The sequence below is a fragment of the Python bivittatus genome, unplaced genomic scaffold (genome assembly GCF_059951505.1).
Source record: "Python bivittatus isolate LINGU-HERP-01145 unplaced genomic scaffold, Pbiv_v1 ctg000580_np1212, whole genome shotgun sequence".
Lineage (NCBI taxonomy): Eukaryota > Metazoa > Chordata > Lepidosauria > Squamata > Pythonidae > Python > Python bivittatus.
In genome coordinates this window covers 38,103-49,899 of record NW_028277087.1, presented here as the reverse complement: position 1 = coordinate 49,899, position 11,797 = coordinate 38,103, and the positions used below count along the sequence as shown (strand labels likewise).

At 49.8% G+C, this 11,797-nt stretch overlaps 1 protein-coding gene across 3 annotated transcripts in view; it reads right to left on the bottom strand.

Annotated features, from left to right (window-relative positions):
• Window positions 1-1,773: 1,773 nt before the first annotated feature.
• LOC148214644 (ceramide synthase 4-like) overlaps window positions 1,774-11,797 on the bottom strand; it is a 33,691-nt gene continuing 23,667 nt past the window's right edge. For 2 of the 3 annotated variants that reach the window (XM_088149292.1, XM_088149290.1), the window contains 5 exons: window positions 7,805-7,897; window positions 7,340-7,468; window positions 6,641-6,747; window positions 3,991-4,147; window positions 1,774-2,404 (listed from right to left, as the gene is read on the bottom strand). In XM_088149292.1, the coding sequence (XP_088005418.1) occupies window positions 2,192-2,404; window positions 3,991-4,147; window positions 6,641-6,747; window positions 7,340-7,468; window positions 7,805-7,897 (699 nt within the window). In that variant the 3' untranslated portion in view covers window positions 1,774-2,191. Of the gene's footprint in view, window positions 3,885-3,990; window positions 4,148-6,640; window positions 6,748-7,339; window positions 7,469-7,804; window positions 7,898-11,797 lie in introns of all 3 variants that reach the window. The other variant, XM_088149291.1, reaches the window with a different exon arrangement.

Genomic DNA, 11,797 nt, shown 5'->3' with positions numbered 1-11,797 from the left:
CTTTCTTTTTAAATCTCTGAACAGAACTCTTATTATTAGTTATTACTTCTTCATAAAACTATCTATTTCCCAGAAGGAGCTCTGGGCAGTGAACAGAATAAAAGCAGAGAGCATTTAAAAAGACCATTTAAAGGTATAAACAACATTCCCTCCACCCGCCAGCCACCCCATGCCACTCGGCCCGCTCCCTGACCCCAGTGCCCGGGGGAAAACAGGGTCCAGGCCATCCCTATCTCTGGGGGGGCTGCTCCACAGGGCAGGCGCCAGGGCAGAGAAGGCACACTCCCCAGGCCCCACAAGGCACCGGGGTCACGCCGAGGGCACCGGGCAGGCCACCGGCCAGACCTAGCGGCATGGGCAGGGACCTCCGGGGAGGCGCTCCCGCCAGCGACCTGGCTGCCCGCAGTCGGCCTTGAGGCGACAACCAGCACCCTTCCACGCCTGAATGTGGCCGAGGTGCAGAAGCCCTGCCTGAAAGAGATGAGCTGAAAAGAAGAAGAGGAGGTTCCGCTGACCCAGACATCTCCCCTTAAGAAGCAGAAATCAGTGCAGAGACACCAGACGGGGCAGATACCTGGGAACTGCAAACTGAGCAGGAGCCAGCCGTGTGCTGTGGCTGCAAAACTGGCAAATGCAATTTTAGGCTGCATCCACAGAAGCGCATGTTTCCCCGTTGTGGGCATCCAGTAATAATCCCACTTAATGCTGGTTGGGCCACATCCCACCTTAAGAATAAAGGGCAAAAAGAAATTTGGAAGAAGTCAGCGGTCTTAGTGCAAAGGGGGTCAGAGAGTTGAGACGGGGTGATTGGATCTTCACCCCCTTTTACATGTGTTGCCATTGCCATCTTGACCTTTTTGACCCCTCCCCTACGGATACCGCTGGAAGGTACTTAGGGGAGGGCAGAAGACGTGGGGGGGCGGTATGGACAAGCCTTGTTCTCTCTCCTCCCGTAATCCAGCGCACAGATTTAAGCTACAGGAAGGCAGAATCTGAGCAACTCCTGGAGGGTGAGACCAAGGAAAAGATGGGCTCCCTTCACGGGACGCGTTCAGGCGGTCGACGGACGGCCATTTCTTGGGGATGCTTTAATGAGGCTCCCTGCCCAGAGCAGAGGATGGACTCGGGGATCAAACCTTGTCTTTAAAGGAAATCAGGTAGCTGCAACTCATCCTATTGATTTCTGGTCCTGGTTTCCGTGGCTGTGCTTCCTTTTCTGTGCCCGAACCCACCAGCGACCACATCTCCTCTAGTTTATTCTCCAGGCTGGTGTCCTCCAAATCTCTTGAGCTACAAGTCCCATCAACTCCTAGCTAGCAGGCCCAAGAGATTGTGGGCACTCAAGGCCATCCTCGGAGAGCACCTAGTTGGTGAAGGCATACACAGATACTGGCTCCTGCTCCAGCTGGTCCTTCTCAGAGATGCCTCCAAACCGCCACCTTCTCCCCTTGCCGCCTTCTCCTGCTGCCCACATCCCCCAAACGCAAGGGGCTTTGGGCCTTCTTCTATCATCCAAGCTGCCGACGCCCCATGCAGACCTTCTCCCTGCCTTTGCTCCCCTGCCCAACTCATGGCCCTGGCTCTCGGGAGACTCCACCATCACTCGGGTGATCATTATCTCCCTCCTGGGCTGGGCTACCCACATCTTCCTTGCTCTCCCCACCCGCAAGGTTTCTAAGCCAGAAATCTACAGCGTCTTGCCAGCTTTTGAGCCACCCAAGAGGGCTGCTCCAGTGATGTTGCCGATCATCTGGATAGGCTTTGCTCCTTCTTGCTGCTGCTCTTCGGGTCTTCAGAAGATCAAGCAAGAGTGACTGAAGCAGCACACAGCTTCGGCCAGGGGGCTCGAGTGATGCCCTTCCAGGCCTAGGAGGAGCTCAGGCAAGCAGAGGGAACGTCAGCCTTCCCAAGTAGGCCAGACAGGAACCACGACCAGATGAGCTAATTCTACTTTATTGTAAGGCTACATTAACAGAATCTTGCAAGTCTGGAAGTACAGTTCTCCTGCTGTCTCATTTACAGCCTGATAAGCGAGGGAGGTTCCTTTCTTTCTCAGCCTCTTATGTAGCTGTGGGCTACACCCCCTCTTATCCGATCATTCGGTAGGCAGCATCTCTCCGCCACCCCCCGTCCCAAGGTCATTCCCACATAGCATTACAGGGAAGGGCAAGAGGGAGCAGTGATCACAGGCTCAGCTGGCTGGGCTATGTGGCTTTGGTGTGGCCGCTGGAGGGGGAGCCCCCCTGTTCAGTTGCAAGTGCGCTCTCTTGGTGATGAAGGGCAGGTGGGGGTTGGATGGGGGATAGACGGCACTGTTTTTCTGCTCTGCCTTCTGTCCCGCCGTGTCCTCGTCCTCGTCCTCATCCTCGCTGCCCTCTGAGTCGCTCCGCACATCCTTTTCCAGCTGCAAGAGAGACACGGAGCAGTGACCTTCCTTCGGTCCTGCTCGGCTGGAGTCCATTTGGGGGACACAGAACTGGCCTTTTCCATTGGGGATGCACAACTTTTGTACAACCCGAGGGCCACACCAGGCGTTGTGTCGCTTGCAGGCAAGCCCAGGCCTCTTTGTGGGGCGGGGTTCACAAGTTTAAGGGGGCATGGGGGCTTTAACAACCTGCAAGGCTAAGACATCCATTTCACCTCTGGCATCTCTCCAAACCCTCAAAAACGCCACCATGGTCATCCCCCTCTCCTGAGGCTCTGGGGCTGAAGGACACAGTAGGGATCCTGCTGGACCTCAGCTGATCTCTGGATTGTACATTTTTGGACCCATTTGGTATGATGAAAACAAAGATGGTGGCACTCCTTAGAAAATTGCAAGAGGGACCTGCAACTGAGATGCTGCAGCATGGAGTAATTCACTCCACCTTTTCAGCGACTCCATTCTATTTTCTAGCAGTTTTAGTGTGCTTGCTTGGGTGTTGTGGGGGAGCAGAGGATCCCTCCTTTTAGTTATTTCCTGAAGATATTTTGCATCTCTGCAGAGTTTCCAGTCCTTCCACACCCACCGAGCTCACCTTTTATGTGTACATGGTGCTGTTGGGACCTTACATGCACAACACCCCTGCCTGGCTGCTGGCAATAGAAAGAGCGCTAGGATCGGTTCTCTTCACCCCACATGCCAAGCCAGGTCAGTTATGAACTTCATTGCTGTATTCCCACAGTGTGCGGAGCTGAATTAATGTCACTTGTGGTCAGCTTTATTTCTCATTGTGTTTTGATGGCAAAATTGGGTTAGTTCACAATTCCATGTCTTGTGAAGACAAGAAGAAATTATTTAATTCAGCAATGCAGGTCAAGCAGGTTGTGGAAAACGTTTGGCAGAATGTTGCCTCCTTTCCGACGCCACTCGCATGTGGGTGGGTGCTGCCACGTGTGGCCTCCTCAGACATCTCGCAGGGACAGTGATAGGGGTATCCAGCCTCCTGTTGCTTCCTCAGGGCCCAAACGGGGGTGGGAGGGGTGGGGGAGCTGACCTGGGTCTCCCAAGCTCATGGGGCAGCCAAACAGATGCCTGTCCTGGCCGGGAGGGCCATCCGCGCTGAAAGGTGCCATCCTTGGACAGCCCCAGGTACACTGAACACCAGCCTTGCACAAGCATCACCAGCCTTGCACAAGCATCAGGACGGATGATCGACAGCACAGGAACCCCCCACTGAATTTCCCTCTCCCATCCCCCCTCTAAACTGACTGCATGATCAGCATCTGGACAGCGGGCATTTTGCAGACCAGAGCAGAGCAAATCTCTGCCCCGCAGAGCTTACAATCTACAATTCAAACTGGGAGAAATGAAAGGTGACAAGGAGGAGAGGCACGTGAGGCCGGGCAGAGCGAGGATCTGCAGAACCAAAGAATCGGGCATCCACCGCGACAGCGGAGAGGACCTGAAAGTGCAGCAGGGTAAAAGGAAAGCAATTTCTGGTCTTCTCCCCCCTCCCCAGCATGGGCCTTTAGCCCCCACCTCCCCAAGTGCCCAATTTCTGCCCTTACCTTTCCATGGATCAGGAACCTATAAACCATGCGAATGATCAAGGACAGCCAGAAGAGATCAAGGATCTGCAGGATTATCAGACAGGTATTGAAGAAGTAGTAGCCGAAAAAAGGCTGGGTGAGCTCCATGGAATAGTAACACGTGTTGTAGAGAATCCTTTGGGGGTGCAAAAAGGAGGAGGAAAAGGGTTACGCTTGTGTTGCTGCTCAGCACTGTTTAAGGCTGGGATAATCGAGAGATCGTTCATTCATCCTTGAGAAGGGTGTTCCCAGCCCCTTTTAAAGAGGGGCTGGTTCGTCCTCTCCTCAAGAAGCCGTTGCTTGACCCCCCTGCTCTGGACAAATATTGTCCAGTCTCTCACCTCCCCTTTTTGGGAAAGGTGGTTGAGCCTGTGATGGCACTGCGGCTCCCGGGCGTCCTGGATGAAACGGATTATCTGGACGCCTTCGAGTCGGGTTTCAGGCCCGGATATGGAACCCAAATGGCATTGATTGCACTTCTAGATGATCTCCGGCGGGACCGGGATGGGGTAGCGCCTGCATCCTGGCTCTTCTTGACCTCTCAGCGGCAGGATAATCATGGTATCCTTTTGGGTCGGTGGCAGGGGGCAGTTTTGTGGGATGAGGTATCCTCGGCACGCCGGTGATAATTCTACGTCTCTGTCCCAGGTGAATTAAGTGATGCTGTGGATGTTCCTTTGCGGCGCCTGCAGGCTGTGGGGGTCTCGATGGGGCACCACAGGCTCCAGCTGAACCCTGGTAAGACGGAGTGGCTGTGAGCTGGGGGCTCGTCCGTATCTGGGGTTTTACCGTCTTTGGTTCTGGACGGGATTGCACTACCCCAGACAGACCCAATGCGCAATCTGGGGGTCCTCCTGGACTCACGACTGCTGCTGAAGGAGCAGGGGGCAATCGTGGCTCGGAGAGCCTTTGCTCAACTTCGTGTTGTGCACCAGTTGCGCCCCTTCCTGGATCAGGAAGTCCTCTCGGTCACTCGTGCCACGGTCATCTCCTGCACGGACTACTGCAATGCGCTCTACATTGGGCTACCCTTGAAAAGTATCTGGAAGCTGCAGCTGGTACAGAATCTGGCGGTGCGGGCAGTTTTGGGCGCCCCCAGGGCTGCGCATACAACACCTCTGCTGCATGACCTGCATTGGGTGCTAGTCTGCTTCCAGGTCCAGTTCAAAGTGTTGAGTGTTAAGACCTTTAAAACCCTTCACTGCTTGGGCCCAGGTTACCTGAGGAACCGTCTCGTCCCAGTTAGATCAACCTGTCCCGCCCGGTCCAGCAGGAAGGGTATGTCGCAGACCCCTTTGGCTAAAGAAATTTGGCTGGCGGGGTCGAGGAGGAGAGTGTTTTTGCCATTGCCCCCACCCTGTGGAATATCTTGCCCCCTTAGGTGAGATTGGCCCCACTCTTTTGGCCCTCCGGAAGAGCCTCAAGACCTGGCTTTGCCAGCTAGCCTGGGGATCTAATGGGGACTCCCGACACTGCGGGACGGTTAGTGCCCTGAGGATGCTCTCTCTGCTTTTTAACTCCATTTGTAGTCTTTTTAACTTTGTTTTGCGTTTTTAACTGGTTTTATGCTTTTTCTGTGTGGAGATGGGTGGTCTACAAGTTTGATTAATAAATAAATAGCAGAGATTGTCCTCCTTTAGCGACTACAATTGGGAGTGGCAACTGGGTCATTAAGTGAAGTTGTTACTAAGTGAAATTGCAAATGTCAATGCAAGGATGGGTGGCAAAGTTACTTCTTCATCACCATCGTAACTGAACAGTCGCTAAACGAGGCAGTTGCTAAGTGCAGATGACTTGAAATGACATTCTGTGGCTATTACAACTGTTTAATTCTTCAGCCCCCCTCCGTTCTTCAACCACCAACCTTTATTTTCCAAAAAGTATCACTGCTACTCCTACAACCTGAGGAGTTTTCCTGGCCTTGATGTTACCTCCCACTTTTGGCGCTTTGGTGGGCTACATGGAGTTCAAACTGCTACTCTGGGGAAAATTGTGTAAGCACAGAGAGATTTGGGAAACACAGGGCACTTAAAATAAAGCATCGCTTTGCTGCAGGTTAGAGCTCCAGATGACTCATTGGCCATATCCGTCCACTTCATTCACACCAAACGAGCACAGATTGTCCTCCTTTAGGAGCCAGAATTGGGACCGGCAACTGGGTCGGTAAGCAAAGAAGTCGCTAAGTGAAACCGCCTATGCGCTTAAGATCTTCCTTCAACTTTCCTTCGCTTTACAGACCGGCGAAGGTCATCAATGTAAGGACAGGTGGCAAAGTGACTTTTTCATCACCACCGTAACTGCGAATGGTTGCGAAACAAGGCAGTTGCAAAACGAGACATTCTGTGGCCGTTTAGTCCCTCAGTCCCCCTCCCTCCCTCAACCACCGACTTTTTATTTCCCAAAAATTATCACTGCTACTCCTGCAACCTGAGGAGTTTTCCTGGCCTTGATGTCACCTCCCACTTCTGGTGGTTTGATGGGCTACATGGAGGTTCAAACTGCTACTTGTAGAGAGCAATGACAAGCTGAGGTGTCCCAAGGTGTGTGGGGGTGTCAAAAAAGTCAAGATGGCGCTGCAACTGTGCCATCAAACCCCGCCCCCCTTTCTGCATGCATTCCCGAAACGTACTTGAATGGAAAAAACACCAGGAAAGAGAACAGGTATACTGCTGTGAATATGAAAAAGAGGGTGTTGCAAGTCTTCTGCCACTTCAGGTAGTTAAACATCTTCGCGAACTGGGGAAAAAGAGAAAGAAAGAAGCAGAAATTGTTGAGCGGCTGAGGTTCCTATTGTGAAAGGACTTGACTTTCAGGATTCGGGTTCAGGTTTCTCTACATTTAAACTGCAGCACCCATCTTCTCTCTCTCACGAAGGATGCTGGGAATTGTAGTTTGGGGAATATGTAAATGCCAAAGAGAAACATGGCCATAGGTTAGCTTACAAGCCTGTCTTAGTCTCCAGCAGCTCAAACCTGTTCCAAACCTACGGTGCTAAATGCAGAACAAATGCAAACCAGGGTTTCAAACTCAAAACTGGGCATCTAAAATTTGAAACAATTGCAGCCCGAAATGCTTTGCACGCTGATGCTGTCTCCAAATTGCTTCAGTGTATGTTTCTCTTCCTTCAAACAAGCCTTTAAATTGGGACTACAGCACCCATAACTAAGCCTGTCCCAACACACCTGGAGAGATTTAGGAAAGCTGAAATAAATTCCTTTGTAGATTTATTTCCTCTTTCCAAAGAACATGAAAGTTTTTTTCAAAAGAGAGGAAGGACAAGAATTTGTTCTTCCTCCTTCGCGAAGAGTTTTCCTGAGCATTAACTTACGTGCAGGATAACATCTGGAGGTTCGTGTATAATCATGACAACCGAACCGATACGGATGTAATTGGCACAGTATGAGAAGCTGATGAGGAAGACGGTGGCTGCATGGTGGACAATTTGCTCACGAAGGTCCTGCAGTGAGAGGAGAGGATTCAACTGATGGATTTTGCAGCTGCTCGTGGGGGCCAGACACCCCCATTATGGGGAAGGGGTTCAGAGTGGAATGTTTTGCATCTGCAGATACACCCAACTAGTGCCCTCGTTTTTCACTTTTTCTCTTCATTTGATTGATTCTGCAGTTTTAAAATTAGCCGCCCAGAGTCTCCTTAGTGAGATGGGCAGCCACTTAAATCGACTGAAAGGCACAAATGCTGGTTGTGGGCCAAAAGGAGGAACCGTGTTCCCTCCTGGATCCGAATGGGGCTTCCTGACCAGCCGGACCGATCTCTTCCGCCAGAGACCACTCACCGTCCGTTTGATGTCAAAAGGCAGCATGACGACCAAGGAGCAGTAGAAGGAGAACTGCATGAGGTAGTAGCCACAAATGCTGGGCTGGAGAGGCTGCAGCGCACAAGGGGACGGGTGGAAGGAAGAGAAACAGTTTCATGCAATCCCAGCTCTCACCTTCCCAAGCGAAGGTAAAGCAGGGCTGGCTAGGGAATTCTGGGAGTTGAAGTCTACACTTCTTAAAGGTCCCAGGTGTGAGAAACACTGTCCTCGAGAGCCCCCACAAGCAGGGTCTTCCCTTGACATTTCATTTCTATCTCCCTTTTACTTTTCAGCCCCCTCGCCCCTCCCCCATTTTTGGTGCAATGCTCCAGAGAGGAAAGGGGGCCACCAGGACGGGGATGGAGGTCTGTGGCAGAGATGTGAGCGTGAGAAGAGGCCATAGCTGTCAGGATCTATGCAAACCAGAACCTTCAATTGTTTTTATTTTACTTTTATTGCTAACCATACTTTTGCTTTTATTGCTAACCATAGATCAATAGTGAAATACCGGGAATGTTATTCTAACCGTTTGCTTGACCTGCCATAAAAGGGGGGAAGAGGAGGCCAGGTGCCGTTATCTCTATCTTGAAACAGACATCCAAGGCCAGGAGGTGTGCGAACCAGGGCAAGGCGCAAAGAGCTGCAAGCAGGAGTAGAAACCTAGAAGGGGGAAGTTGGGCTTAAAAGGACAAGGTTTTGCTATGTAGAATGAGACTCAACAAAATGTCAGAGTCTGCACACTCAATCCCACAGATCAGTAAATCCTCTGGAGACCAAAATTTCCATCAGAGATTTCTTTATTCAGGAGAAGCATACAGAAGGTTTGGGATTGAGTGTGGAGACTCTGACATTAGCAACACAACCAGCCAGATCTTCCCCACTTGTACATTGTTGACACGTAAAGATGAATTATGAATCAGTCAAGCTGTGAGGTCAGAGCAGACCTGCAGGGTTTCTCCTTTCTAGCTGCACGCAAAAGTTGAGCCAACCCTGGTCAAATCACAGCTTGTGCTAGAGGTTAGGAGGAATGCCGCAACTGTGCCAGATGTCGGGCAGCAGAGCGGGCTGCCACGTGAAGGAACGGGTTCTGCTTTGTTGGGAGGAAAGGCTGGAGGGTCGTCTGTCCGAGTTGCTCTACTACTGTACCGTGTTTTTCCAACTTGGCAACTTCAAGATGCTGGCTGGGGAATTCTGGGAGTTGGAGTCCACACATCTTAAAGTTGCCAAATTGGAAAAGCATTGGCTTGTGCACTGAGCAGGGGCTGGACTAGACAAACTCCAAGTCTTTCCAGCTCTGTGATTCTGTAATTTCGCCCAGTAGTTTGTAGCACCTCTTTGAGCAGAAACCACAGGGTCCAAACATTTCCTGTAGGATTTTCCTAAGACCTCTTCTAATCTTGCTTTTGGAATTGTTTGCAGCTACTCTGCCCCTTCCCACGTCTCAAATTATAATTGTTTTTTGTGCTTTCAAGAACCATGAGCTCTTCTAAGCAGTTGTCTGAGTGTTTGAAAATGAGGGTAATTCACTCTTACAAAGCTGGGAAGGCAGGGAGGGAGGGAGGGAGGGAGATGATAGATGAGAGAGAGATGAGAGAGACTTAGAAAACTAAACCCCCCAGTGAGCCATTTCAGCCATGAGAAACATTGTTCAGAAATGGAAGTTACACAGACTTGATCAAATCATGGCAACACCTGGAACAGCAAGGAAGCCTTTGCTAAAACTGGCTCCAAACTGGTCAGATTGGGAAATAGAGCCCATGGACAATCTGTTCAAAAGTTAGCTGACGCTGAAGTGGCTATCTGCTGCTCCACAGCACAGCATTGCTCATACAACTGCGCAGAAGGAAAGACGTCTCCAACTAAAGATCTTTAGAACTGTCCCAGAGCCAGTGAATGAATTGAAGCTGAAAAGAGACCATTCACCAAGACAATGGTCTGAACCGTTTTTTTTCCACTGTCTTCTGCAGAACTCTATGGTCCTGTGAAAACTTGATGGGGTTCTGTGAGGGTCTAAAGGACAGAAAAACTGTTCATTTCAGCACAGTCAATTTTCTATCACTACAGTTTTGAGCAGGGCATTGGGGAAGGGTTTTGAATGGCCTTCTTGGTCCCTAAACCTAAATATCACTGAACATATGGGGGCAGACCTTAAATATGCAGTGCATGGAAGGAGAATCTTTCTCAGCTAGGAGAGTTCTGAAAGGAAGAGTAGGAAATGCAATGTCCATATCTTGTTCTCCAAAGAAATCCAGCCAGAAAATATAAAATATCTGGTTGTTTATTGATAAAAATGGAAAACTCCATAAAATACAAGTTTCATACAAAATATAGGGAAAAAAACACTTCTTCTCATGTATTTAGCATCCAAGACTTAACAACTACACAGGTATAACAAAGTCTGTAGCTAAACAAACTCTCAGAGAAGAAGTACACTACTTGGTTATTAGTTACTACTACATAACCCATAAAAACGGACTACATGGTGGCTAAAACTCTACTGAGGGGCTGGGCATATAATCCTCCCGTTTTATTACCACCCCTTTAGTAACAAACGCCAATAGGTGGCAGTAAATAGCAGTAGACGTGGGTTTTCTGTAGACTTTGTATCCTACCTCAAATTAGTATCCAGACCTCAAATTAGGATACAAAGTCTACAGAAAACCCACCCACACAGACCGGTACCTACACAAAAACTCCAACCACCACCCACGTCAGAAAAGAGGCATTATCAAAACCCTCATGGAGCGTGCCAGTCGGATCTGCGAAACCCAATTCCTAAACTCTGAACTTAACCACCTTAATTGGGTCCTACAAGCGAATGGCTACTCCAAAAATGAAATAAAAAGAGCCATCAAACCAAGAAAGCAACATGCGACTGAAGAAGAAAAACAGCCACCCACCAACAAAGTATTTCTGCCCTATATCAAAGGGGTCACAGACCGCATGGGAAAACTGATGGAAAAACACAATTTCCAAACAATCTTCAGACCCACCAGAAAAGTACAAGAAGTGCTAAAATCAGCAAAAGACAAAAGGGATCCCCTCACCGTTGCAGGAGTATACCGCATACCATGCAGTTGCGGGCAAGTATACATCGGGACCACAAAACGCAGCATCCATACCAGGATAAAAGAACACGAAAGGCACTGCAGACTACAGCAACCAGAAAAATCTGCAGTAGCTGAACATGCTCTCAAGCACACTGGACACAAAATCCTATTTGAAAACACAGAGATACTGGACAACACCAACAGCCACTATACCAGGCTATAACGGGAAGCCATTGAGATTCACAAACACCAGCACAGTTTCAATAAAAAAGAGGAGAGTCTAAAAATCAACAAAACCTGGCTACCAATCCTGAAAAATACAGCCTGCAAAAGGTCAACGAACTCAGCTCAACCACCGGGAGGTGTGAACAGTTCACACAATGAACATACTAATCACCCCCAGCAGCCACTCGTTAACAACTCAATAGAAGAAAAAACCCTGCCTAACCCCCAGGAAGATACACACAGATGCTGACACCAAAACAAGCAGCCACTCGTTAACCCTACCCCCCACCGACCCACCCTCCCCACCACCACCCCCTTCAGGTACCCTCGCTGATCTCTATAAATACCCACAAAAGGGTCACATCATCCTGGGCACAGAGAGAACCGCTCCTGTCTGTGCTCCTGCCCTGTGAAGATGCCGGTCACAGATGCCGGCGAAACATTAGGAAACAAAATTTCCACAACACGGCCACGCAGCCCGGAAGACGCACAACAGCCATCGTATTCCGGCCGTGAAAGCCTTCGACAATGCATTAGCTTTGTATACTTTGATTATTGGGACTAGGGAGCCTGGATAACTCTGATTTTTTAATTTAAGCAGTACATTTAAACGTGCCTTTGCTCTGAGCGAGCTCCGTTGATGATGACAAACCCAAGATCCAGTCTCAGAGAAAGTTACGTCTAGGTAAGGAAAGGT